Source organism: Nycticebus coucang, chromosome X, assembly GCF_027406575.1.
Source record: "Nycticebus coucang isolate mNycCou1 chromosome X, mNycCou1.pri, whole genome shotgun sequence".
Classification (NCBI taxonomy): domain Eukaryota; kingdom Metazoa; phylum Chordata; class Mammalia; order Primates; family Lorisidae; genus Nycticebus; species Nycticebus coucang.
In genome coordinates, this window is record NC_069804.1 from 60,763,517 (window position 1) to 60,789,652 (window position 26,136).

At 36.2% G+C, this 26,136-nt stretch overlaps 1 protein-coding gene across 18 annotated transcripts in view; it reads right to left on the reverse strand.

The window, feature by feature from the left end:
* The window catches only part of HUWE1 (HECT, UBA and WWE domain containing E3 ubiquitin protein ligase 1), a 163,953-nt gene that overhangs the window by 66,000 nt on the left and 71,817 nt on the right, over positions 1-26,136 (reverse strand). For 15 of the 18 annotated variants that reach the window (XM_053581182.1, XM_053581185.1, XM_053581190.1 and 12 more), the window contains 11 exons: positions 20,589-20,695; positions 20,146-20,323; positions 19,246-19,337; positions 18,357-18,568; positions 13,168-13,225; positions 11,213-11,389; positions 10,320-10,565; positions 8,856-8,989; positions 8,269-8,363; positions 6,255-6,446; positions 457-673 (listed from right to left, as the gene is read on the reverse strand). In XM_053581182.1, the coding sequence (XP_053437157.1) occupies positions 457-673; positions 6,255-6,446; positions 8,269-8,363; positions 8,856-8,989; positions 10,320-10,565; positions 11,213-11,389; positions 13,168-13,225; positions 18,357-18,568; positions 19,246-19,337; positions 20,146-20,323; positions 20,589-20,695 (1,708 nt within the window). The remainder of the gene's footprint in view (positions 1-456; positions 674-6,254; positions 6,447-8,268; positions 8,364-8,855; positions 8,990-10,319; positions 10,566-11,212; positions 11,390-13,167; positions 13,226-18,356; positions 18,569-19,245; positions 19,338-20,145; positions 20,324-20,588; positions 20,696-26,136) is intronic. The other 3 variants (XM_053581194.1, XM_053581193.1, XM_053581199.1) reach the window with 2 other exon arrangements.

The following is a 26,136-nucleotide window of genomic DNA, read 5'->3' on the forward strand; positions in this document are numbered from 1 at the left end:
AAAGAACACAGGTTGAATATTTGTAATACGAAAATCCAAATTTAAAATGCTCCCCAAATCTGAAACCTTTTGAGGGATGACATGGAGCGTAAAGGAAATGTTCTCTGGAGCATTTCAGGTTTTGGATTTTCAAATTAGGGATGTTCAACTAGTATGCATTCCACAAATGTTTCAAAACTTTAAAAAATTGAAAATCCTAAACACTTCTGGTCCCAAGCACTTTGGATAATGGACACTCAACCTAATGGACACTCAACTCACTGAAATGCCATTAAGAAGGTTTTAAAAATTTCCCATGTACAACTAAAATAAGTACCTAACACTTTACTTTCCAGAGTAAACAAAGGACCTCTAAATTTCTCTAATTCAGTGTCTCACTCCTATTTAAGTTGACTAGGAATATTATATTCTCTTTATTGCAACTTTATAGTCTCTGCATCTTAAACAGAACCTCACCTGAAACGAGGAGTAGGTGTGTATGGTGGGGGCTGCCAAGACAAGCCCTTTGTGAGGAGCTTGGTGAGGGCTGAGGCTGTGGATCGAGCAGCAGGTGTTGGTGCTGTAGTGGTGCTGGCAGCATGATGGCTTCTTCTCTGGCGAACAGGTGATCCCACACAAAGTTTAACAAGGAGTCCAAATAGCTCAGCAAGTGCTCGGCCTAATCTGGAGGAAGCTGGAACCCACCAGTCAGAATAAAGCTATATTCTCATAATGGTTTCATTACAACAGATGTATTTCTGTTAATACATTTTTACGACTCACCACATCCTCTTAGAATCCCTAAGAAACATTAAATTTGTCTCTACATATGATAATCCACAAGGAACAAAAGAATCTCTTGGGTAGGAGATAAGAGAAATATGTTGGCATTCAATGTACAACAAATGTGAAAGACAAATAAGCACTCACACTTTTGTTAGAGGAAACATAAATACAGACTACCGTTGCAGAGACAATATGGCAATGTGCACTGATTAAACAAATGATACATCTAATAGATTATGGAGTCACTTAAAATGCCTACAGAAACTAGAAATGGCGAAACTGGGCAAGTCTGAGTACAGTGGTCTTTGTAATTGACCACAACGTTATAGATTCTTTCTCCATTACTACTGTTTCACTTGACCAAACAAAACAAAACAAAACAAAACAAAACACTTAACACCAGGTAAAGAACATATATCTCATATGTTGTCTGGCCACAAAAAATAATGGATAAAAATTTTTGCAAGCAGTTTATTAAGAGATTAGGTACATTATAAGCATTTCAAATTTTAATTATGAAACTTAAAAAAAGCGGAATATAAATATAAACATATGTAAATGGAAACACATTAAAAAAAGACAACATGCTCAAACATTGTATTTGGGTATTCTCTAGCTTTTCTGTAAGTATTTCATGTACTTTTGTAATAAATGTTTATTATTCTTAAAATCATAAACGAAAATGCTGTGGTAGCATTTTTTGAAATAAAGATTATTTCATCATGATCCAGAGACAAAAAAGGCTAGGTCTGAATCAAAACAGTTGACCTCTGAACAATACAGGTTTGAACTGCATGGACCCAAGTATCTGCAAATATTTTTCAAATAATATGCTGTGAAACTTTTTTGAGATTCGTTACAAGTTAAAGAAACTGCCAGATGAACTGTGTAGCCTAGAAATATTTTAAAAATTTACAAAAGTTAGGTACATTGTGAATGCAGAAAATATATACAGATACTGGTCTATTCTATCATTTACTATCATAAAATATGCACAAATCTATTTTAACATTAAAATTGGTCAAAAACACAAACACATGGTGACATTCATAGTCAAGAGAAATATAAAACAAATGTAAAGATACAGTATTAACTACAGCATACGCTGTACTACCTTAATAGTTTCATAGTTACCTTTGTTGATAGTGAGCTCAAGCAATACCCACTTAAAATGCTATGCAATGGTAATCATTTCCATGTCAGTAAATTGTGTACTGTAGTAACAATATTCTATAATTTCTGCGTTATTTTTTGTTGTGTTTATTGCCAATACCATAAAGCTTAAACAATAGCAAGACCTATACAAAGTGCCAATGGTGACACTATAAGAGCTACTAAGAAACAAAGTCATTCTGAGAAAAAGTTGATATGTATTGTAGATTGATGTCTGCAGCTGTGACTGCCCATCACTTTAAGATAAATGATAGCAGTGTAAGAATCCTTGTAACAAGAACAAGAAAAGAGATAAAAGAAAATTTATGAAGACATTGCTGCAGCTATACCACCAATTAAGAAAAATCTTTCAATTTTTTTTTTTCAAAATCCCTTCTTATAAGGACAGAGGATTGCAATAAAAGACAGACATACCTATAGACTCATGTGATTGGAGAAAAGGTAAAAGTCATGATATGACAACATAAAGCAAAAAGATGAAGGATGAAATGCTAGAGAATTTAATGTCAGCAAAGGATGGTTTAATCAAAGTTTTAGAGACTGATTTGGCTTAAACGTCAAGAAAACAGGAGAATCAGCTTCTGCCAACCAAGAGGCAGTAGTCGAGATTCCAGATGCTATTAAGAAATCAGTGAGGAGAAAAGATATCTGCCCCAACAGGTGTTTAATACAGAGGGGAAGCACCCTATTCTGTAAGAAGACACAAATGACAGTTATTAGTAAGAAAAAGTGAGCACCAGAATTTAAGGCAGGAAGGGATAAGCTAACTCTACTATTTTGTGCAGATGCAGTCAAGATGCTAACCCTGGAGCTTTAAAGGGAAAAGATAAAACACTTGATGCTAGTCTTGGGGTTTTACAAGAAGGCCTTTGGACAAAGAGAATACTTTCATTGAACTGGTTCCACTGATGTTTTGCCCTGAAGTCAGGGGGTACCCTTGGCAGTAAGAGACTGCCTTTTAAAGTTCTTTTGATATTAGATAACGTCCCTGGTTACCCAGAACACCATTGGCTCAACACTGAAGTTGTCAAAGAGTTCTGTGTTGCCAAAGACAACACCTCTAATTCAGTCTCTAAACCGGGGGTTATAAGAACCTTTAAGACACATAGTAGTCTATGGAGAGGATTTATAAAGGCTGTGGAAGAGAACCTTGATAGAGAGATCATGAAAATATGGAAGGATCACACTATTGAGGATTCCTTTGTTATTAAAGTAACAAACCATGAAAGAAACAATAAATTCTTGCTGGAAAAAACTGTGCCCAAGATGTTGTGTATGACTTCACAGGACTTGCTTGACAAGTCTATCAAGGAAATCACAAAAGAGACTGTGAATATACCAAAAAGGTAGGAGGTGAAGGATTTCAAGATGTAGGTCTTAGAAAAATTTAAGAGCTAACAGATATCACCTTAGAAGATGACTTGATGAAGAGAAGCATTTCTGAAACAATGCCAGATGATGAGGAAGAAGAACATGTAGATGAAGAAGCAGGGCCATAAAACAGACTGAGATTAGACTATCTGGCAGAAGGTTCTGATTATTCAAAACAGCTTTTGACTTTTACTTTTCTTACTTTTTATCACTGTGTGCTACTGTTTACTTCATAAAAGTAAAATATTTCTCCATACCCATGTTTTTTTTTTTAAATCATTTTCTGTACTGAGAAACAAAAGACTGAGAGATTCATGTGTTTTTCTATTGCTACGGGGGCCTGTTATTCTCAGGTATTTTTTGAAATCGTTGACTCCTAATACATTATCAGACTTTAATATCTGCTAAATCAAATAGGTGTAAAATGCCATTTCAATGTTTTAATATACATTTTCAACTTATGAATAGGGTTGGCTATTTTTTAATATGTTTTCCGCATACAAGTCTTTTGGGGAATGCATACAATTATCTCTCTCTTAAATTTTTTTTTTTTGTATTTTGTGTTAGTATGAGGGTACACATGAGAGAAAAACACAATTAAATTCAAGGGGGTAGGGATAAGTTCCCCACCTATAGGGTACAATGTACATGTCACACTTCGTTTTATCTTAAAAACACAAATAATATAATGTAATCACACATACTCTCAAGCTTTTGACTTTTTAAAAGACATGGACCCCTTATATGATATAGGCACTGAAACTAAAGCAAATGGTGGAACAAAGGTTGGTATCATATAGAAACATATTTACAAAAATGAAAAGGCAAATACCAGAGAGAAATTACAATGTATTTCTATAAAGTTACGCTGAGTGTGCCTACCTCTCCTGCCTTCCCTCCCATCTTCTGCACCTCTTCAGTCTCTGCCACCTGAAATAGAAAAACCTACCCTTCCTCAGCCTACTCAACTTAAAGATGAAGACCTTTATGAAGATTGATTTCTACTTAATAGTAAATATATTTATTACCCTTCCTTATAATTTTCTTAATAACAATTTCTTTAGCCTACTTTACGGTAATAATAAGTAAATACATACAACATACAAAATATGTACTTATTTTATCAGTAAGGCTTCTAGTCAACAGATGGGCTATTTAGTAGTTAAATTTTAAGGAATCAAAAGTTATATGCGGATTTTTGACCATGCATGCATGCAGACTGGGGTTGGGGTGTGGGCACTCCAAATCCAATGCTGTTTAAGGGTTAACTGAATGTCTTGCAGAATGTACATGCATGTATGAACCCATCTATGTAAAAATAAGCTCTGCTTGAGCTGGTATCACACATACTGTTGCAACTTCGTAAGAAAGAAGCTCAGATAAATAAATATAGCACATGAAGAAGAAAAAAGTCCTTTCTTTTTCCTATTCCATCTAAAATACAAGTTCTTAATCCTACTTAGAGAATAGGGTACAGGTAAGTGCACTGCCTGGCTAGAGGCTGAGTATACCTAGACTCTGAAAGCCTAATGAATTCAAATCAATGGGAAAATATATCCAAATATTAGGTTTACACTTTCTCACCACTGATTTCAGGTAAACAGAGAAAAATGGATTAAAGGTAGTCCAAAGCCAAGAGGAAAACAAAAGGCCAGTAACCACATAGAAAACAGACATCAAATACATGCACTGGGCAAACACAGAAATCCTTAAATGTGTGGTAAGGTCAAAGAGGTATAGCAAAGAAAGGAGAGATAAACAAGAATATCTTCTTCAATGTACAGTTTTACTTCAATTTGGGGTTAGTGTTGGTAGTATTTTTTTTTTTTTTTTTTTTTGAGACAGTCTCAAATGTCACTTTCGGTAGAGTGCCATGGCATCATAGCTCACAGCCAACTCAAACTCTTGGGCTTAAGCAATTATCTTGCCTCAGCCTCCCAAGAAGCTGGGACTACAGGCACCCCCCTACAGTGCCCGGCTTTTTTGGTTGCAGCTGTCATTGTTGTTTAGCTGGCCCCAGGCCAGGTTCAAATCCGCCAGCCTGGGTCTATGTGGATAGTACCCTTCCCACTGAGCTACGGGTGCCGCCAGTTGGTAGTCTTTTGAATTAAAATGAATGGAGAAGTAAAAAAAAATTAAGAATAAAATGTAAAAATTCATGTAAATTAAAGGTAACAGAAAAAAGAAAAGGCTATTTTCTGTTTGTTTTGGGGCACAGTGCAGAGTTCCTAGGAATAATTTTTCACTTTCCTCTATATTTAAGTGTTTAAAAGGGCAACTGTTGAGGAACATACAAACACTGATGTTACATTAAAGGGCAAATGATGACCTACTATCAATGCACACTTTTAATGCACTCATGTATCCTAATACAGTCTACATAGAGCTGCCAAGCTGACTTTAAAAGAACACATCAGACTACATCACTTACCAGCTATTTTTAAGGGACAGAAAAAGGAAGAGGAGACTGGGTGGATTACCTTGTTAACAGGAACTAAGGACAGATTAAAAACACAAAACCCAAGGGAAGAGTATTTATTTATAGAAGGAGATGGTGGGTCAACAATCATGCTGCAGACAAGAAAGACGGGAACTGAAAAGTATTCAGCAGACTTAGCAACAAGGAGGTTATAGGTATCTTGGTGAGACATTTCACTGGAATGGTAGGAGCAGAAGCTATCTGCAGTAGCGTTAAGAGTGAGTAGGAGGAAAGAATTTAAGATGGGAGGGCAGGCATGGCTCTTAAGAAGAAATTCTCTCATGCCTGTATTCTTAGCAGCTCATACAGAGCCTGTCACATAGGGGTATTAAACAAAATACAACTAAAAATGAGTCATTTAAACTTCCTTAAAGAAAATAACACAGCCTTTCTAACACAATGAGTTTGAGGAATGATTAAGGCTCTGAAAGCCAGAAAAGAGAGAAGAAAGAAAAGAATCACTCACCTGACAACAAAGGCTTGATTTGCTTGATTCTGGCAGCCATGGCTGGTGTGATTTTAGATTTGCCCTTAGAGTCTGAAGCAGTAGGTTCATCTGTCTCCATTGGAGCCAGTGTGTCACCATCTAGGCCGATGCCTTCCAATAAGCCCTGGGTAGAAGCATCCATACTTCCAGCACTTCCATCCTGTTCCCCATCTGCAGACATTAAGAAGGGAGCAATAAATCATGCAGAGATAGAACCTACCTGGTTTCTTGTTCTGAAGAGTCCTGAGAAAGAGCTATCTGTAGTGTTTGTTAACTCTCTAATATCCATGACTTCCTAAATTTGAAAAAAAATAAAAATAAGATAAATACAACCAAAATACTGTAATATATTCGCTTCTGTTTGGAGCTCAACTAAGTAGCTAATATTGGCATTTTCAAATGAAAGCACAGAAATAGTTTTTAACCAGGGCTGCCTTGGAGGACTGGTGTAGGTACAGCACAACGCAGGGGTTATCATTTACACAGACTACAGTGTACGTGGTATCTGATGTTGTCAATGTGGCTGCCATGACAGAATGTTATAGTTTGTGAACACACTAAAAGTGGATATCATAGATTACCACTGGAGAATTCTATTTCCTAGTATTTAAGAATTCTGTATATGAATGTGCAATGTGTCTAGGGGGAACATATACTCTTAAAGCTAAGAATCAGCTTTATGCAAACTTTATAAGTCACCAAGCTTTCTTCCTAGTGTTCTGGAAAATAATGTAGAAAATGTACTGAATGTATTAAAGAAATTGCTCCAAAAACATACCTGAATTTTAGGAGTGTCAATTCTTTGACAGTGAATCTAATTTCACTCTTGGTTCCTAGTAAATTTATTCTTACCTTCAGTTAAATTGGTATATTTTGACTAAATATGAAATTCTTATTTTGTTAGGTTTGAGTGTAGTTTATTAATTCTAGCCTATTCCTTATGATAACCAGCTGTTGTCCTTGTTTGTTAGTTCATAAACTGTATCTGCTTTCTTAAATCATTGTTCCTTAGAAATTTCCCTCTGCTTAGTAATTTCAGTCCAAGTTTTAACCATATCTGATATATTTTTATGTAGTAGTTTAGCAATTTTTATTTCTTCCTTGATATAGAACACAGGAGAAAATACTTCCTTGAAAAGTTGCTTTTATTAATTTTACGTTTGTTGCATTAGTGTCAGAGAATCGTAAATGATTTGTACTCCCTATAACTTGGAATTTTCATAGTGAGATAACATAAAAGAAGTTTTCTAAAGCAGCACTACCCAACAGAAACATGTCAGCCACATACATAATTTTCATTTTAGCAGACACATTTAAAAGTAAAAAGATCAAAATGATAGTGGCTGAAAAAGTAAAAACAAAATAGGTGAAGTTTTTAACATATTCTTTAACCCAATGTTTTCAACATAAAAATTGGTATTTTACATTAAAAAGTAAACTGCCACTGCATCTTGGATAGTAATTTTTTTTTTTTTGTGATTTTTGGCCGGGGCTGGGTTTGAACCCGCCACCTCCAGCATATGGGACCGGTGCCCTACTCCTTGAGCCACAGGCGCCTCCCTGATAGTGATTTTCTAAGAATCAATCTCACACTTACAAAAAACTAAACAAAAGATGTTCATTTTTAAAAATAAAACATTAGCAACAAGGAATGGGTAACTCATGTACCTTTACACAGTTATTAAGAAAAAAATAGAGTTCTACGAATTGTTTTAACTAAGACAATCACAAATACCCTTGGGGGGAAAAAAAGAGTATGCAGATACTTCTAAAATGCCTTTTTTATGGGGTGGGAAAAATATGGGTCATTTTTCTTTTTACTCCATTTTGTAAATGTATATATGCTTTAAGGAGAAAATGACTAAAATTAGTTTTAATAGCAAGAATTAAAAATCAGTGAAAGGATGTAAACTGAGGACTGCTGATAATGGAACTAAAACTTCACTATAAACCTAAAAGATAATTGACTAAGATTTTAGTTTCTTGGAGTTACCTGATCTTTTTCCGCCCTGGGTCGTACCTGCCTTCTCATCCTTTGGAACCAGTTTCTGCATATCTGCCTGGCCAAACTCACACCCAGATGGTAGGCTATAACAAGAGAAACAGTGAGCAAAAAGCAAAACAAAACACAACATTGGTAAGTCACCTCTTATACACGTATTGTACATGGTCTCTAACTTGCTTGGCTGACGTTATTCCTCCTATAGCAGGTAGGTTAACATGAAGAGAATAAAATACACCTACAATTCCTGAGGCAGCACTCCACAAGGTTTCTAACTCAAGTTTCCCGTAAGTTTTGTAACTCAACTATTTAATATCTGGCTAAAAGTAGGACTAAATTTTAAACACTTACCATGCCGACATACACAGCGTAATCAAGATACCAAATCTAAGACACACAAGATGCTACAATTTGCCAGCAAGTTCCTAGAATAGTTTAAATGAGAAGGACAAGGAAACCTCTGAATACTTTAATGTATCTTTCCATCCCCCACACCAAAGCAGTCCTTCAGACTAACTGAGCTTAGCTGTCTGTCAAAAAAGCTATCATAGTAGTAAGAGAGATGACCATTCTCCTACCTGTTTGGGGTACACAGAGAGAGGAGGACAGTGCTTTCCCATACCAGGGAACAGTATAACTGGCTCAGCTTGCTCAGAACACTCAGACCTAACTGAGAGCCCCACTGGTTTACAGAGATGGAACGGATTTCACTCTGCAACCAAAGCAGAAAAAATTTCACCTTCAGGATGTTCTTTGACTAATTGTATTCAAAATCAACTTTCAGCTGTTTTACAAGGATAGAATTGTCTGAGTCCTCAAAAGGTCCACATTTAAAACCACAGTTCCACAAAATATCCTCTTACAATATTTACAAACTGTTTCTAATATCCCTTTCTCATTTCTTGTAATTGCTCTTTGTAAAGTGAAAGACAAGTATCATAGGCAACTTTTTCTAAATCAAAGAAACAGTTTTATAGATTCATTAATTACTTTTAATTTTTTTGGTATTATATAATTTACTTAAGTAGTTTATATAATTCCTTGAATATTTAATTCTCATTTTCTTTCAACAAAGAAAAAGTCATAAAAATAAACCCCTTTCTTTGGTTATTGCTCAACACCATAAAACAGTGCTGTTGAGGTAGCTGTAATATCACTAACCTTCAGAACCAATTACCTGTGCAATAAAGGTAGTAAAATTATGAATACATACATAAAAATATATATATATATTTTTTTTGGAGACAGAGTCTTACTATGTCACCCTCAGTAGAGTGCCGTGGAGTTACAGCTCACAGCAACCTCAAACTCTTAGGCTTAAGAGATTCTCTTGCTCAGCCTCCCAAGTAGCTGGGAGTACAGGCGCCCACCACAATACTTGGCTCTTTCTTTGTTGTAGTTGTCATTGTTTTTTAGCAGGCCCAGGTGGGTTCGAACCCACCAGCCCCAGTGTATGTGGCCAGCGCCCTAAACACTGAGCAATGGGTGCTGAGCCAAAAATGCTTTTCTGAGACCTGAAACCAGATTATGTATGGCAGGTGAATGGTTTGATACATAGGACCAAACCATCTGTGGTGAAATGTTCTATGCCATTCTATCACCAGGCTATATGAACATGTACAAAGAATAGAAAGTAATACGGTCAGATGAGTATCTGACTGAGGTTTGCTTATTAGAAAGGGTAACTATGTATCCCAGTTGGCCTATACAGATGGTATAGATGAATTAATGCCTAATAATTATTTATAATAACCTCTTTAATTCTCAAAAAGTTCCCACTCACATGATAAATTATATGGTCATCCAACTTCCAAAGAAAAAAAATCTCAGGGAGTGTGAAAGTACATAGCTACTCGGAAGCATAAACATAAATCGCCCCACCACAAAGGCAGATGTTGTAAAAAAATATATATATATCTCATCCTAAATCTGTTATCTCAGCTTATACCCCAGGCAGATCTGCTTCTAAGCATGGTATCCTGCCAGGGGTATGCTCTGGATATTTCACTGCCTTTAAACTAACATGTGCGCATTACTTTTACCTGTCCAACTCTGCAAGTATGAACAAACATCATGATGTAGGCATGAGCAGCAGTGAGTGCATGCAGCAGAGGTGTGGCCTGAGCTGAAAGAGTAGCATCAACAACATTGCCAGCACAAGCTAGTTCTCGCAACAATACTGAGCCCCCAGGGGATTCAATGGGGCGATGTAAAGGCTCCAAGGAAGAAAGGATGGAATCCAACTGAAGGAGACCTTCCTGAAGGACTTTGGGTTCATGTGATAGTGTCTGAAACAAGAATAATAAAGTGTTAATATATAAGGAATGCCATATGTATCATGTCTAGATGGAAAGAGTTCTGGAGATTTGTTGAAAAACAATGTGAATACGTTTAACACTGCTGAACTGTACACTTCAAAGTGGTTAAGATGCTAAATTTCTTGTTTATGTAGTTTACAAGTATGAAAAATAAAACAAATAAAGCAGCGTAATTTTGACAAAATTTGAGCAATAAACTACAGGCAAACCGCAAAATTATCCAAGAAAGAAAGTGAAAAAAAAAAAAAAAGCCATGACTACCACCAACATTGAAAAAGGGAAAACACACATGGCTAAACATACCAGAATGTGATAAAAAATCATCCATAACAAAGGAGAATAATATGCTAACAAAACCCACAGCTATAAAGCTTTCTTGGAGATATACTTTCCCCACCAATAAATTCAAACATGATAGAACTATACAACAAACTCAGAAACAAAGGGAAAATACTTTGACTTTTCAAAAAGAAATAACATGACACACTATACATATATTAGTCACAAAATTCACTTACATAACACAAATTTACCCATTATTTTTTCGTTGGAGGGAGAGCATGATAAAAACTGATTTCTAAAAGGAAATGAAAATTACTTGGCCAGTTGCTTCTTACCAATATGGATTTGCAGACACCTGCAACAGCCTGACAGGCAGCAGATGTGGGAAAGTCAATGGGCAGATTGGGAAGCCCCAAAATGGTAACCAAAGGCAAGAGTCCTTTCTGATTCACAAATTCCTGACAGTGGTCATCTGTTGTATTGTTGCTCAGAATAGATTCCACAAATTTCATCTAGGTAATAAATTTAAAAAAAAAAAGTTAGAGCCTGACACTTGGAACAAAAAGGCCAGCTTAGAGTAAGGACAGAGGTAGCCTTATAGTTATAAAATCAGTATTTTCTACAATACCAAAACTTTGGGTAAACAGGGCTAAATGTACAGTGATATGAACCCTAAAACATCCAGGAAATAAATAATTACAACTTCTTCCTAACCTACCTTTTCAACCAGAACAAGAGTCAGATAATTTAAGATAACAGAGAAATTAAGTGACTTGTTCAGGGGCAACACTATGAATTAGTGGAAGAATCAGGTCTGATTTTTAATTTGCTAATTTAGTGATCCTTACAAGGTAATCTGCCATCTCTCCCCCAAAGGCAAACCTGAGGGATAATTTTCTCCAAATGTGCTTATAAGGCAAATGAAATATGCAACTCTGGAAAAGTGTCTGTTCCCCCCGAAAAGCATATTTTAAAGGGTAAGAAAGTAAAATGTGGGCAACATACACAGACACAAGAGAAACCATCTCTGGAAGCCTGAAAGTGCTTAATACACTAGAACAAATGTTTAGAGGGCTTTCCCTTCCTGGTAAAAAATTCTGGGAAAAATTCAAATTCTTTACTTTTTCCTGTGAGATAGATATTCAGGAAGTTAAAAGGTCACATTGATTAAAAAAAAAAAAAAAAAGGAGAGGTAAGTTAATGGGTAAAAACTGTTGAGACACATTCAGAAAACCTAAGTAGAATATTCCTAACCTAAAATATTTGAGGCCAGACGTATTTCAGATTTTTCTCAGGTTTTGAAAATACAGTACAAGCTCTGTAAGTTGACCACTCAAGGGACAATAACAAACTGGTCAACACACAGAGGTAGTCAACATAAGGAAAAAGGCTTATGGTACTGATACATACATGTAGTATATGTCTGATCTATTATAATTAGGTCAAATTAAGGAGGTTTGGTCAACTATGGAGGTTCTACTGTTATTTGCACTATACAGTACAGGTTAAGCATCCCAAATATGAAAATCTGAAATGCTAGAATGAGCACTTTCTATTGAATGTCATATCAATACTCAAAAAGCTTCAAATTTTAGAGTATTTTATTTTTTTTTAGATTTAACTTTCTTTTCTGTTATTATTTTTTTTTTTAATTAAGTCTTTTGTACATAGATCATAAATACATTTATGCCAATTTCAGTGTGTTGATTATTTGTACAAATTGGAGTACTTACATCATACAAATCAATATAGCTTTCACCTCATTTATCCAGTCATAACATTAGGACATTTGTGTTCTACACATGATAGATCCATCTTGTACTTGCAATGTGCTCCATAGTTGTGGTCCCCCTACCATCCCTCCCAACCCCTCCCCATCCCTCCTTCTTCATCTTAGGCTAAAGTTGTGTTTCATTTTTCATATGCAAGTGTGAGTTATTATAAATTGGTTTCACAGATATATGGAACAGAATTGAAGACCAAGAGGTGAACCCAGAGTATTTTAGATTAACAGTACTCAAACTGTACTAGGTAGGCATAACAAACCTCACTCTCCTCTTGTTTAGATTCTAGGAGGGAATGGTAACAGAATAAAAACGGGAGCATGTTGACTCATTTTTGGCAAACCAATCTAATAAAACAAAAAGTTTGCATGGCTTTCCACTCCATACTTTAAGGGTACCAGTGAAAATACATATGGAAATTACCGAACTATTTGATAACGCATATGTTTTTCAGAAAAGCACACACCTTTACTTAGTTTGTTTTGCCCTACGATGATGAATCTTACCACATTAAGGATGTAATCCATGAGGGGAATAGGAATGCGTTCCTCTGTACCAACAACCCTGTTAAGGGAGAAAAGAGTAAGTCACACAGAAATTCACAATACCAGTGCAACAGAACAAAATGAGGTAGGAAAAGGATACAGTGTTAAATTCAAGGCCTTTTCCTAACTTAGCCTCATAGTCTTTTTAGTACCAGAGCCTTTAGTCTCACATACCATGGCGGGGGAGAAGAGCAGAGTTTAGAGCATAAAGGAAAAAAACCAAGCCTTTAAAAACTCAGCATTTGTACCTATCATAAAAGAAATTATCCTATTTTAGACAAACTACTGTTGGAGGAATTTATCCATATGAATGTATTAAAAATAAATTCAAAGATTAAGACTATTTAACATAATTTATTTAAAAAAGGGGGCCACACTAACATATAAACATCTTACCATGTTCTTGCATCGGGTTTAAAGTTATAGACAGTAGAAAATGAAATTTAATTTTGTTCAAAAATCCCTATTTAGATTAAAGCCAACACACAAAGACTCCTCTCCTAGCAATCTACCTGTAGCATGACAGTATTCAAACTATCCATAAACTGATCAGGTCTTCTGCCTTTTCAATTGTTTCAATAGTTTCATGTCAATAGCTACAAATGAGAAGGCTGCAAAAAATGCAGGTGGGTATTCAATGGCTACATCGTGGCCTTTGCAAGAAAGCAGAGAGGGAATATTAAAAAAAAAAAAAAAAAACTTACCCGCCAGGAAATTGAAACAAAACAAAATATATAGCATTAAAATTAATCCCAGGAAAGGACAAATCTTAAGTAGAAAATAGAACTCGTTGTACACAGGCCCTTGACACAGATTGGGAAGGGGGAATGAAAGGAAGGAGTAGAGACAGAAGTAAGAGGTAGTGAAGAAAAGGCAAGAATGTTGGCAACAAGCTAATGGCTTTAATCTCTGAGCAAGACAAAATGTGAATAAAGATTTGCCAGGCATGAGAATGGTTGACAATGAAACCTAGAACAAGGTGAGTAAAAGGTAATGGCTTCAGTGACAAAAATTTCCAGAGCTAGGGTTTAGATAGGACATTGTTAACATCCTTAATGAAAAATTTGGGGATAACTTTGTACAATGGGAATAGACTTATAAACCAAGATTAAAATTATTCCATGAGAAGATCACAAACCTTCCCTTGAGTGTAAAGTCCCTCAGAACCCTTGGAGCATGCCCTATTACTTACACCAATTATTCATCCCAGCTTAGCCTCACCTCCTTGGAAAGAACTTAGAGATCCATCTCTATAGCCAAGAAGCATAGGTGTAGCTACAGTCCAGTGAGACACCTGTCCCTCTGCAGAAGCCATATATTGCAAAGGGCCCATATAATACATAAAATGGGACCTAGACGCTTCCTTCATTTGGGATGGAAACTGAGGAGAAAAGGAAAGAAAGCAAACCACCACTGGTTCTTAATACAACTCTAGGAACAAATCTGTTCAGTAGCCAATATTCTTCCTACCCTTATCTTTTGGCTTCCAGGCACAGGAAGCCATACAGGAATACTAGAAACGATCAACTCTCTCCAAAAGAATTCCACCCACCAACTGGTTTCAAGAAAGGCATTCTGATCTTATTTGAAACTCGGACCTATGGCATCTTTGAAACAAAAGACTACATCCCCACAATGAATGAAGTCATCTGTGTAACTGTCCAATTAAAAGCTTCTAGGCTTTCTACTTTCCCCCAAACATATACACATTCCCAAATTTAATTTTAATCCCGTCGATTTTACTTGCAATATTTATGGTGGAGGAGCTCTAATCAGACATAAAGGAGGAGTCCAATTTAGTGTCATAATACAATGTAGCCCATGGGTTTTTCCTGGGGAGGTGTTCTTAAAATTGTTGAGGAGATAGTTCCTTTGGCAGAAGAGCCTTCTTGGTGGGCCACATTTCAGGAACAGCAGCTTCTCTGCATTCACTGCTTTTAAAGCCTAGACAATTGCTATTCAAGTTCTAAAGACCACATGGACTTATGTAACACATTTAAGTTGCTTAACAGAGGTAGGTGGTAAGCTAGGGATACTACATGGAATCAAACACAAAATGAACCATGATGACCACTACAAATCCTGGTTACTCATTGGCAAATATATTCATCACCAGCAATATGAGATTTTATGGGTTCAAAAAATTTAGAAGGCAGGAGAAAGAAGCCAAAAGACAAGTAGTTAGAAGTTGTAAGTACTTGTGATGAATGCTTCCAAATGTATTTGTAGTAGACAACAGTGCATTAAGTTTCCTTATTCCAGATCTCCAGCACAAAACCATCTATCTCAAGATTCATATACAAACACCATTTTCAAATACTAGCTGCTGGTTTTGGAAAAAGTAAGGGAAAAGAGCACTATCTGAGCCTGAAAAAAACTGGAAACCCAAAAGTCCATCAACAGGAGAATTGATAAACACTGTACAATATTCATTTAATACAATACTACATAGCAATGAAAAGTAACAAGCTACTGATAGATGCAACAACATGGATGAATCTCAAAAACACATTAACCAAGGAAGCCAGATATAATAAAGTATATACATCAGATATGACATAAGACTCAATTTACATGATTGTTCTATTTATATATGTTCTTGACTAGGCATAATTATTCTATGTTGACAAATAACATCAATAGCTACACCTCATTTGCAGTGGAGAAACTGGAAACTCAAACTGCAATTTACTATGTGGAATTCTTACCTCAATACACAGATAAAATTAATCTTGTATGTGTGTAAGACTTTTTGAAAACAGTTGCAGGTATGTGAAATAGAAACCTGGGAGTCCTACAGAAGAATTTTGGATTTTGGGGAAGGGATGCATAAGACTTTTAGGGAGAGGGGTAAAACACATTCCAAATCTTTCTAAGCCTCTTCCCCAAACTAGCAGAAAGTACAGAACTCCTCCATAACAACTGCCTGGGATAAGGAGATAGAAGAACCTTCCCTTTTAATATATAGTGGCTTTCAAAATAAAGTTTAGACAGTCTCTTCCTTTTTATTTCAGCCCTAATAATCTACCCAGTGACCCAATCTAGGATTGTATAGAAGGTTCTAGTGAAAAAGTATACATATATGTGTCAATGTCTGTGAGACTCTTTGATATGTTATGTGAACAAGGTCATGATAAATACCCATGTAATGTCCTTCCCAACATAGAAGCTATATCTGGTCGTAAGTGATCCTCCTGCCTTGGCCTTTCAAAAGTGCTAGGATTATAGGCATGAGCCACTTGTGGCTGGCTACATTTGAATACCATTAAGGAAGAGTAGTAACGCTACTGGTCTAGATTACTACTTTCTCTCCATCTCATTCATGTTTTATTAGGCCCAGCTCTTTGGGCCTTTAAAACTTAGGGAATCCTTAATCTAATGCTCCTTGTTCATTCCATTAAACAGTGACTGATAATGATTACCTACTATAATATGTAAAGTTTTGGAATACAGTAATGAATGAGAGAATATCCCTGTCCTTTCAGGAGCTTAGGAATCAATGAGGGAAACCTTAACCATATATAAATAATTAAAAAAAAAAAACGTGTGAACACAAGATTGATATTTCATTAGGAAATAAAAGGAAACATTTGAGTTGGCCTTGAGGCAATGAAGAGGGTAAGATGACATGGGAATGGGGATAAATGTGGACAGAACACACTGATACACCAAAAAAGGCACGTAGGGTGTTTTTACTGTGACTTGGTTTCTGGGCATGTTAGATCTAAGGTATCTTTAAGATGCTTAGGTAGAGAAGTTATATGCAGATAGATACACACAGCTTAACTTGGAAAAAAAAAAAAAAAAAAAACAACACAGCCACCACTAACACTCATGTTTTAAAGATTTTTTGCCTTATCAGTAGCCAGGATAAAGAACCCCACATCTAATCAGAGTCAGACAATCAAGGGTGTGGCAAAGGAAGCACAAAGACTCCTCTGCAAAAAAAGGTCTCCTCTCTCTTTCAGGGTGTATTCTTCCAGAAAAAAAGTATTTTAAAGAAAACAGAAGATGGTGGTAGGATGAAAGTAGGTTTGCCTTCTCAGACAGAGTAAGGTATCTGTTTAATAAAACAATGCACTTAGTAGATAATGTCTCTCCTCTGATATTGAGCCTATAGGCTCAATACTATCTAGAGTTCTAAGAGGACATACTAGTTTTGGATTATCAGCCTTTTGCCCCTACTGAATGCTCCATCCTAATCGTAAATCCCACGCCATCCTTCAGGACCAGCTAAAATCCTTTCATAACCTAAAATGCCCATGCCATTCTCAGAACTACTTATTTACATCCCAGAAGAACAATTATTAAATGAGTGAATGTATGACTGTCCAGAAGGCTCACTCCCACCTCCAGCATGCAAGTCATTTAAAGTTATAACTACAGAGTTATAGTTCATCCCATGTATATGAATACTGTAAGCTCAATGCTGAACTATCCACTACCAGCCAATAGCATTTAAGCAATCACACCATTCCCAGTCCAGTTAATCAATTTTTATGTAGAACTAACCTTAAATAAATAAAAAGGAAAATCTACTATGCCTGGTCATAACACAGTACATTACAAAACTTTCTTTCTAATTTATACGGAATGAACAGATAGTAACCAAATTAAATAAAAATTAAAAAACCCCAAACAAACAAAAAAGAAAACCAACAACAATGAATCCCAGCACCTCTAAGAATGTCTACTTAGGAGATAGATAGGCTTCAAAAGTATTTCATATGTGTCTGAATCAGTCAAGCAGTCAATGATGTGGAATAAATATCAAATCAACAAGGGAAAATAAAGCTAATTAACTTGATAGAGTGAATTATGATTGAATTACACCAACAGCTTTAAAGAAAGACAGCTTCCTTAGGCAAGCAATACAATTACATACAACGCACAAATGACATACAAGGGTCAAAGAGGAGAAAAACTATATACTTTGGAGGTCAGAAAGAACCTTAGTATGATATAATACAACTTTCTCACTTGTCACAGATCAGTGGTTCTCAACCTTCCTAATGCCGCAACCCTTTAATACAGTCCAAAGGGGTCGCAACCCACAGGTTGAGAACTGCTGTCACAGATGAAACACCAAGACTTGGGTAGTACACATGTCCAAATCACAAGGCAAGAGAATCTGTCTCATAAACACTTACTGCTGATTAGGCTCAGTTTCATTCTGCTGGGTAGAATTAAAGCTCTGCATGGCTTGTACTTCCTCTTCTTCCTCATCCTCACTAGAGGCTTCTTCTGCTGCATGATTCGATCTTGGCGGAGGAGCAGTGGCAGTGCCATCTGCCTTCTGGATTGATGGCTTCTGACAGATGTATTTAGGGTCTCTTCCAAGATTACAGATTTCTTCAAGTAACTGAAAGGCACAGGAAATAAGATTATTAATAATTAAGGAATGGAGGGATATCTAACATTTTGGAAGCATTTTCTATATGCTATACATTTGCCAAAATACTTTATATACGTGCATATCACTCCTGAGTCATTATCTCCATTTTAACATACAAAGACACACAAGTTCTGCAAAGTTAAATAATTTGTTCAGGATCAGAATGGCTATTTAAGTGTATGACTGCTCTGACTCCTTGTCCTGATTCACTAAATACCAGAAACTCAGATACTAAATTCAGTAATCCTAAAAGAAAACTGGCAGAGCTAATAAATGTGGTGGGGATCAAGAAACAAAGACCAGAAAGGCTAGTATGCTTTTATAAACAGAAGGTAAGACTTATCTATTTGTCAATAACATATATGATATCAATGTGTAGAGATTTAGAGAATTTTTTATAAGGAAAATAATTCTCAATCTGGAAAAGTTGAAATTCACAGATACGTCTTTCTAAAATGAATGAAAATGACTTTTTTTTTTGCAAAGGACCAAACCCAAGGACATTGAGAAAATTGGGCAGACATAATGCTCCCTTATAAGGAAATACTCTGAGAATCCAAGTGAACTCCAATAGGCCAAACCTTTTCTAAAAACTCCCACTTCACTGCTCTCATACCCATGGTCACAGACTTATCTCTTTCTACCTTAATGATAGCAGTTGTTGCATCTGTTTTGAGGGTGGGCTGATGTCTCATAAGCTCGTCGACAGCACTTCCAAGGTTGGACGCAGTATCCCCTTAAAGCAAAAAATGAACTGTTAGAAGAAAATAGGGGTTGTGTTCTTTTCTGTGCCAACAGAAGGTAGAAAAAAGAAAACTGAGCTAGTGGTTATAATTTTCTACTACCATAATTTCTCTCAAGAATTCAAAGTAGCTGCCCTCACCAAAATCACTAGGAAGAAGGATGGAATCAGTCCAGTGAACACATTTTAAAGTCACTGCATGTGCTGCACTCTACCCTGGCAATCTCTATAGTCAAGTTCTCAACTAGTATGGCATAGAGAAAAGAAAGAAAAGTATAAACCATTAACCCTCTTGGCTGACCTTAGAATGCTACAGTGGTGGCTAGAAATAAAAAAAACCATTATTTTTGGCAACTGGAATATTTCTGGAGCCCTCTGTCTTGCTATTAACTGCCCAAATATCTGGTCTCAAGTTCACTGAGAAGGAAAGTTCTTCATTTGTGACTATCTCAGAGACTCAAATATTAGAACTTCAGATTGCCAAGATTAAGACCTTAGGATGCCATATTCTCACTGCTGTTGACTAGATGGTATAGACCTGGAAATCTACCATTGCTCCCCAATACCTGTTTGTTTCTTTAAACCAGTACTAAAATCGTACAACAGTTCACTGTTCAGAAGCATAAAAATATCATGAGTAGAGAAGGTAAGAATGAGGTATTCCTTCCTACCTGTAATAGAATATATGGTGATGAATCCCATTAAGCTTTGCACACCAAGGAGATTAATCATGTGAGGGAAGGAATGGTTTCCTTGACAATTGAAGCAATTTCTGATTATAAAAGATAATCCTAGTACCTACCAAGGGGATCAGAACTTCTCCTCCTCCGCATGGCTGGGAGGTAATCTGGAGACAAAAGAACTTTGAAGAGCCGTTCAAAAGGCTGACATTGTACAAAAGATTGAAGACCTCGGGCATTCAGGCAGAGGGCACTGAATACATTTGGGAGGGAGCCAAGGACTTCACGGGTAGCAGGAACCTAGAGAGAAGGCAAAGTAGTTCTGAATGTTACCTAAAACAACATACATGCTAGGAAAACTGGGGTAGGGTATCATGCTGAGCTAGAAGGCAGTTTTGACTACCAGGTCCCCAGTAGATTCCTTGTTGCATACAGAAGACAGGAGATGGGATTGATGATTTTCATCAATCGTAAGACTGATTTTGAAGTATGCCTTGTGAGTATGTTGGAGGAAGGGTTATGCTAAGAGCATTCATTACTGTACAGAGCAACAGAAAAGACTCACATCTTTGATAAGCAAAGCATGCAGCATGACATCTGTCAATCCATTGTCCTGGAGTGAGGAGAGTAGTGATGGTTCTTGGAATACAAACACAGTCACCACTTCAGTAGCTAAAAAGATGAGAAAATGTGAGAAACAGAGTTTCCTGACAGGTATTGAAACACCAAAGGCTTTAAAAAATACATACTCAATTATATAATAATTTAACATCTTAATGTACATGCATAACAATTTAAACAGCTGTGCTTACTATGAAAGATCCTAATATTGCTCCATCTGAGATTTACCACTATTAAGAATTTAGTGACTACCTTTAAAGATTCTTATGGGCATATTATTACATAAATGAGAATATACTATAATATATTTTGCTTTCCCCACAACTGTCAACACCTATAAACTCCCAATCACTCCCACTATTACTACAACACATTCATTTCAAATGACTGAATAGTATTCCATTAAATATATTCACCACTATGTATATAACTAGTCTCCTACTAGTTAAAATTGATAAACCTAAGCATATATCATTTTTGTATGCTTACACAGGAAAAAAAACCTAAGATGTGGGTTTGCTGGGTTAAAGCAAATGCAAACTTAAATGATGAAAACAGATTATCTTCTAAAAAGTTATACTGCAGTTTTAAACTGACATTAAATGATATAAGAATCCTTGAGTATTAATCTGACCAGTTTTGACACTATGATACATATAACATTTAGATATGTTCAGTACCACTACCAGTTTCTGGACCATGCCCAAAACAAGAGGAAATAATACAGTATTGATTAGAAAGCAACCAAATAATCTAGAAAGAATTAAAGAAAAACTCAATGAAACTGGAAGCAAAAAGCACGAACAATTTGAAACAATAATTACAATGAAAAGCTTATAAGCCTCTGAGAAATCTAATGAAAAACAGGGCAATAATACACATTAGCAGGACAAAGGAGATTTAAATAGAGAACAGTTATAATCCAACTTTTCTGCCACTCACATACTCCCCAGCTCTTTTGTTTATTTTGGGTAGTAAAGAGGTTGGTGGATTACTTGTAATTATCCTACAGTTTTAAAAGAAAAAACACAAATATGAACTCACCTGATGATCTTATCTATTTTAGGTTACATAAAATAAAATGGTTTTCTTTGTTTATAATTTTTTTTGAGTGTGAAACTTCTTGAAGCCATCTCCAGGATGAAGTCCAGGCTTCCTCTTGCATTTCTCATGGTAGTTTCTCTCCTTCTAACTTTCTCATTCTTCTACTGAAAATCATGCAATCCTTTGTTGATTTTTTTTCCATTTTGCATTATAAAATGCATCTTCCCATTTAGCCTTTCCCCAGTGTCAGAAGATGGTCTTCCCCTCTTGAATTTGTTCCTCACATTGCTCACAAACTGAGTGATGAGATTTCTCCTGTAACAAAGGTGTGTCTGCGCTTTTTCTCCACTCTCCTGATCTAATGAGTAAAGGATGTAGCTGTTCATAACTGCAACTTCCACCAGCCCGAAGAATATTTTTTCCACCATTTGCAGGACCTCCTTGTAAATTCGTAGCATCAACAAACACTGATCAGCTCTGTCCACTCTTCAATAAACTTTGTGTATTCTAAAATAACTGTCAGTTTTTCAAATTGAACAAGCCGTTTCTTCCTATAACCAGTGAACAACTGTGTGTCTGAGAGCCAAAGAATGTACTCAGCATTGTCACTAACCTCTCATCATGGAATGAGAGGCACATCTTTTTCATATTCCTGATGTATCTTCTTTTTCAGATCGCTTGGAAAATCCTTCCTAGAAGCCATAACTGTTCCTGTTATATGTATTTTCATTTTGTGCAATTCCCAAGCAAGTTGAGACCACAATAACAACAAAAAAATGTGCTAGATGTCTTCTGACATCAGAGCAGAACAGGAAAATCATTATGTTGGACAAGGTCCTACACAGGATCAGAAATTATTCTACAAAAGTATATGCTAACAACCGAAAAATATGTTTTTTTAAGAAACCGTCATACAAATCAACTCTCAAGAGCAGTAACAAAGCAGACTAGATCATCAGAAGAATTTTTAAAGTAAAAATACCCAAGTACCAGAGAGGCACCAAGCCAAGAATTTTACATGTGAGAGTCATTAAACCGTCTAGAAACAATTAAGGTTTCCCAACTCATTTTATAAGGCTAAAATAACTATGATGTAAAAACCTAACAAAGAGGGTACATACACACACATTATCCACAAACCATATATAAAATTCATTTACGGTGATAGCTAAGAACCAAAAGAAATCAGAGGATTCTCAGTTCAAGATGAAGCATTTCTCATTTATCCCAAATGACAGTGGAATGGCAGATATATAACAATTACTGGGGACCAACAATTGTCAATGGACTTGTGGGATTCCTGATGAATTACAATATAAACTTCCAAAAATTTTTAACCCCTTAAAGTCCTGTGACATATCCATTCACTGGTTTTCATTTGTATAAATGCATGAGTTCTACTGTTAATAAAATTGAATATTCATAAAATAAAATTTGTGTTCTATTACAAGGTTACTAAGACATTAAATATGTAATTTTATTAAGAGATCTAACAATAATGCTATGTCACAATGCCACTGTGCACTAGGACAGTTTAGCCCCTATTTAAAAAATATTAATAGATGACCAAGAATAATAATTACAAATAAAGGGAATACACACAAAGCAGTCAGCTGAGTGGAATCAAGCAACTGAGTTAAGAAGGGACAAAAAAGTTAACTATGAAAGACCTATTACTTATATGAGAGTTTCCAGGAAAGAACATGTAAGTTAAAAGGCATTAAAGAAACAGAAAAAAATGTTTCCAGAAGATGGAAAATATATTCAAATAAAAACAGGAGCCAGTCTGATGACAAGGCTATCTGAAACATCATAATATACTGGAGGAACCATCTACCAAATTCTGAAATAAAGCATAAAACTGTAAAAAGTACCCAAAGATGTACTTCAATAAAATTAAAAATGAATCCAAGTGAGGTCAAGTCAAAGGTTACTAAAAATGAAAAGTAAAAAGAAGAAAATGTTGTGAAGAGTAAATGCAGGCTAAAGGTGTTATTTTGTACAGTTTGGTAGAAGACGGTAAGACACTTAAAGTCTAAAAGTCAAAAGAATATAAGGATATCCATTACAAAAAAATGGGGGGCTGGTGCCTGTGGCTCAAAGGAGTAGGGCGCAACTGGCCCCATATACCAGAGGTGGCAGGTTCAAACCTGGCCCTGGCCAAAAAAAAAAAAAAAAAACTAGAAAAAAAAAAAGGAATAAGAAAAAATTCAAATAAGCATTTAAAATGCAAAAAACATGACATTTTAGGCTGAATGAGAAATAAATAATTTAAAACATTAACATTAAATGCAAGACTTAGAAATAACCACTAAAGACCTTAAGAAATATGACAATGTTCAAAATTTCTCCTTTTAGACAAAAAGGTACAAAAGTACCTTAATAAATCATTCTGCTACAAATAAAAACACATTCTTAGTAAAATATCACAAGAATGGAAAAGCAATTATCCAATGTACTCAATACTAACATGAAGCCAGTAGACATCTAATACTTGCACGCATAAGATTCAATTCAAGTTTGGGGAGGGAAGGGGAGAAGGGGAGGGGATTGGTGTGTTCTCACTTAAGGGACACAATGTAAAGGTACTGGGAACACCTTTTGGGTTCCAGACACAACTCCAAGAGGGATTCTACCTACCATGTGCAAATATTATATATAATCTAGTTGTTTGTACCCTCACATTAACCTGACATTTAAAAAAAACTAGATTAAATATTTGAAAAAAAAATCATAAATACAAAGAACATAGCAAACTATAGAAAAAGGCCTAAACTTGTCTTGAGGGTAAGTTTGGTTAGAGTACCATGGTAGAACAAAAGCAGAGGGACATATTTTTACTAAGAAAATTCCACAGAAAGGGAGTCTATGTAACAGATGGCTGCCAAGTCATTTCTAATAAAGGATGGGAATCGAGAGTTAGCTCAGCTTCACTTTGGCACTAGAGGGTACCTCAAGGTATGTCTATTGTTCATATTTTTATAGATTCCTAGGTGGTAGCTAATGACCTCCCTGCTCCTTTCTTCTGTCACCTTGGTCAGAAGCGTCTGTCTGAGCACAAACCTTCTTGAGTGTTGTCACTCCTGTGATTAGTAGAACCCCTAATTAGGGTCTACTTTGACTTCCTGCTCTTAGACTGTTCCCTTTCCCATGCTCTGTTTGTGTTAAGATCATAAATAACTTAGAGAAGTAATAGTAAAAGGTAAATCAGTCTAATTAGCATAGTTAAACAAATAGTTTGGTTAGAAAATGCAAGCCCAGCAAGAACCATGTCTTAAGGGTTAGATTAGATCGATGATTAAATTGGATTAGATTGATGATTAAAACATGGTGTATGCTAGCCTGGAGCAAGGAGTTGTTCCATGGGTCCGGTCACCTGACCCAGCTGCTCTTCAAAAACCTTTCTCTTTGTGTCATGACTATTCATTTTCCCTCATCCTCTCATTTGCTAGCCATTGGGAAAGAATTCATGGTGTACTTTGGGGTTAGTCACCAACACTTTCCTAATATTTATGATGGTTTTAAAGGTTTGCAAACTGGAGTTCCCTCTTCATAGGAAATGGAGGACTCAGTGCCTGCCTGGTCCCATACTTAAAACAGTTCCTCCAAAGGAAAAGGAAGATCTTAAATTAGTCCCCAGGATCAATATTCTTAAACATGATGCCAGTTTTAGACCACTTTATTAGAGATGTTAAATGGGAAGCCACTACAGGATCTGGGATGGCATGCCTATGGCTCCCATAATAAACTGGCACCACCAGCATGTGGTGTAAAAAAGTCAAGGGCTAGAGATGGGAGAGAAGTTATAATCATTATGTGCTGGGTTTCAGTGTGGAAACATTATAGCAGGATATCATGACCCCGGCAAGTACTTTCTTCTTAACTTCCCTTTTACTGACATGTCATTCCCAGGCTCCTCCACCAAAATATACCACATATATGATGCCCCCCCATTGAGACTATTTTATCCTCATACATCTGCCCTGACATAAATCTGCCAACTATAAACTCCACCTTCCAACACACTATATACACCCTGACCCATGTCCCTATGGAAATTTAGTACACAGGACATCTTAGACACAGATATAAAGCCTATTACATCAAGTCTTGCCACAAAAGGAAACGCTGGGCCGCAACAGTATTTTTGGTGTAATGAGCACAAACGTAGGTATTTTCAATTTTGTTTTATTTTGCAGTTTTTGGCCGGGGCTGGGTTTGAACTCACCACCTCCGGCATATGGGGCCGGCGCCCTACCCTTTTGAGCCACAAGCACCGCCGGTATTTTTAATTTTGTAACACAGACTCAATTGACACAAGCTACGTAGACAATGCCACAACTCCTGGCAAACCACATAAACAGTTCAAGCCTTACAAGCCCTCAATGAGAGACAAAACACTCTGGTTGTTATGTTAGTTGATAACAGATTGACATTTCAAGGTAAAG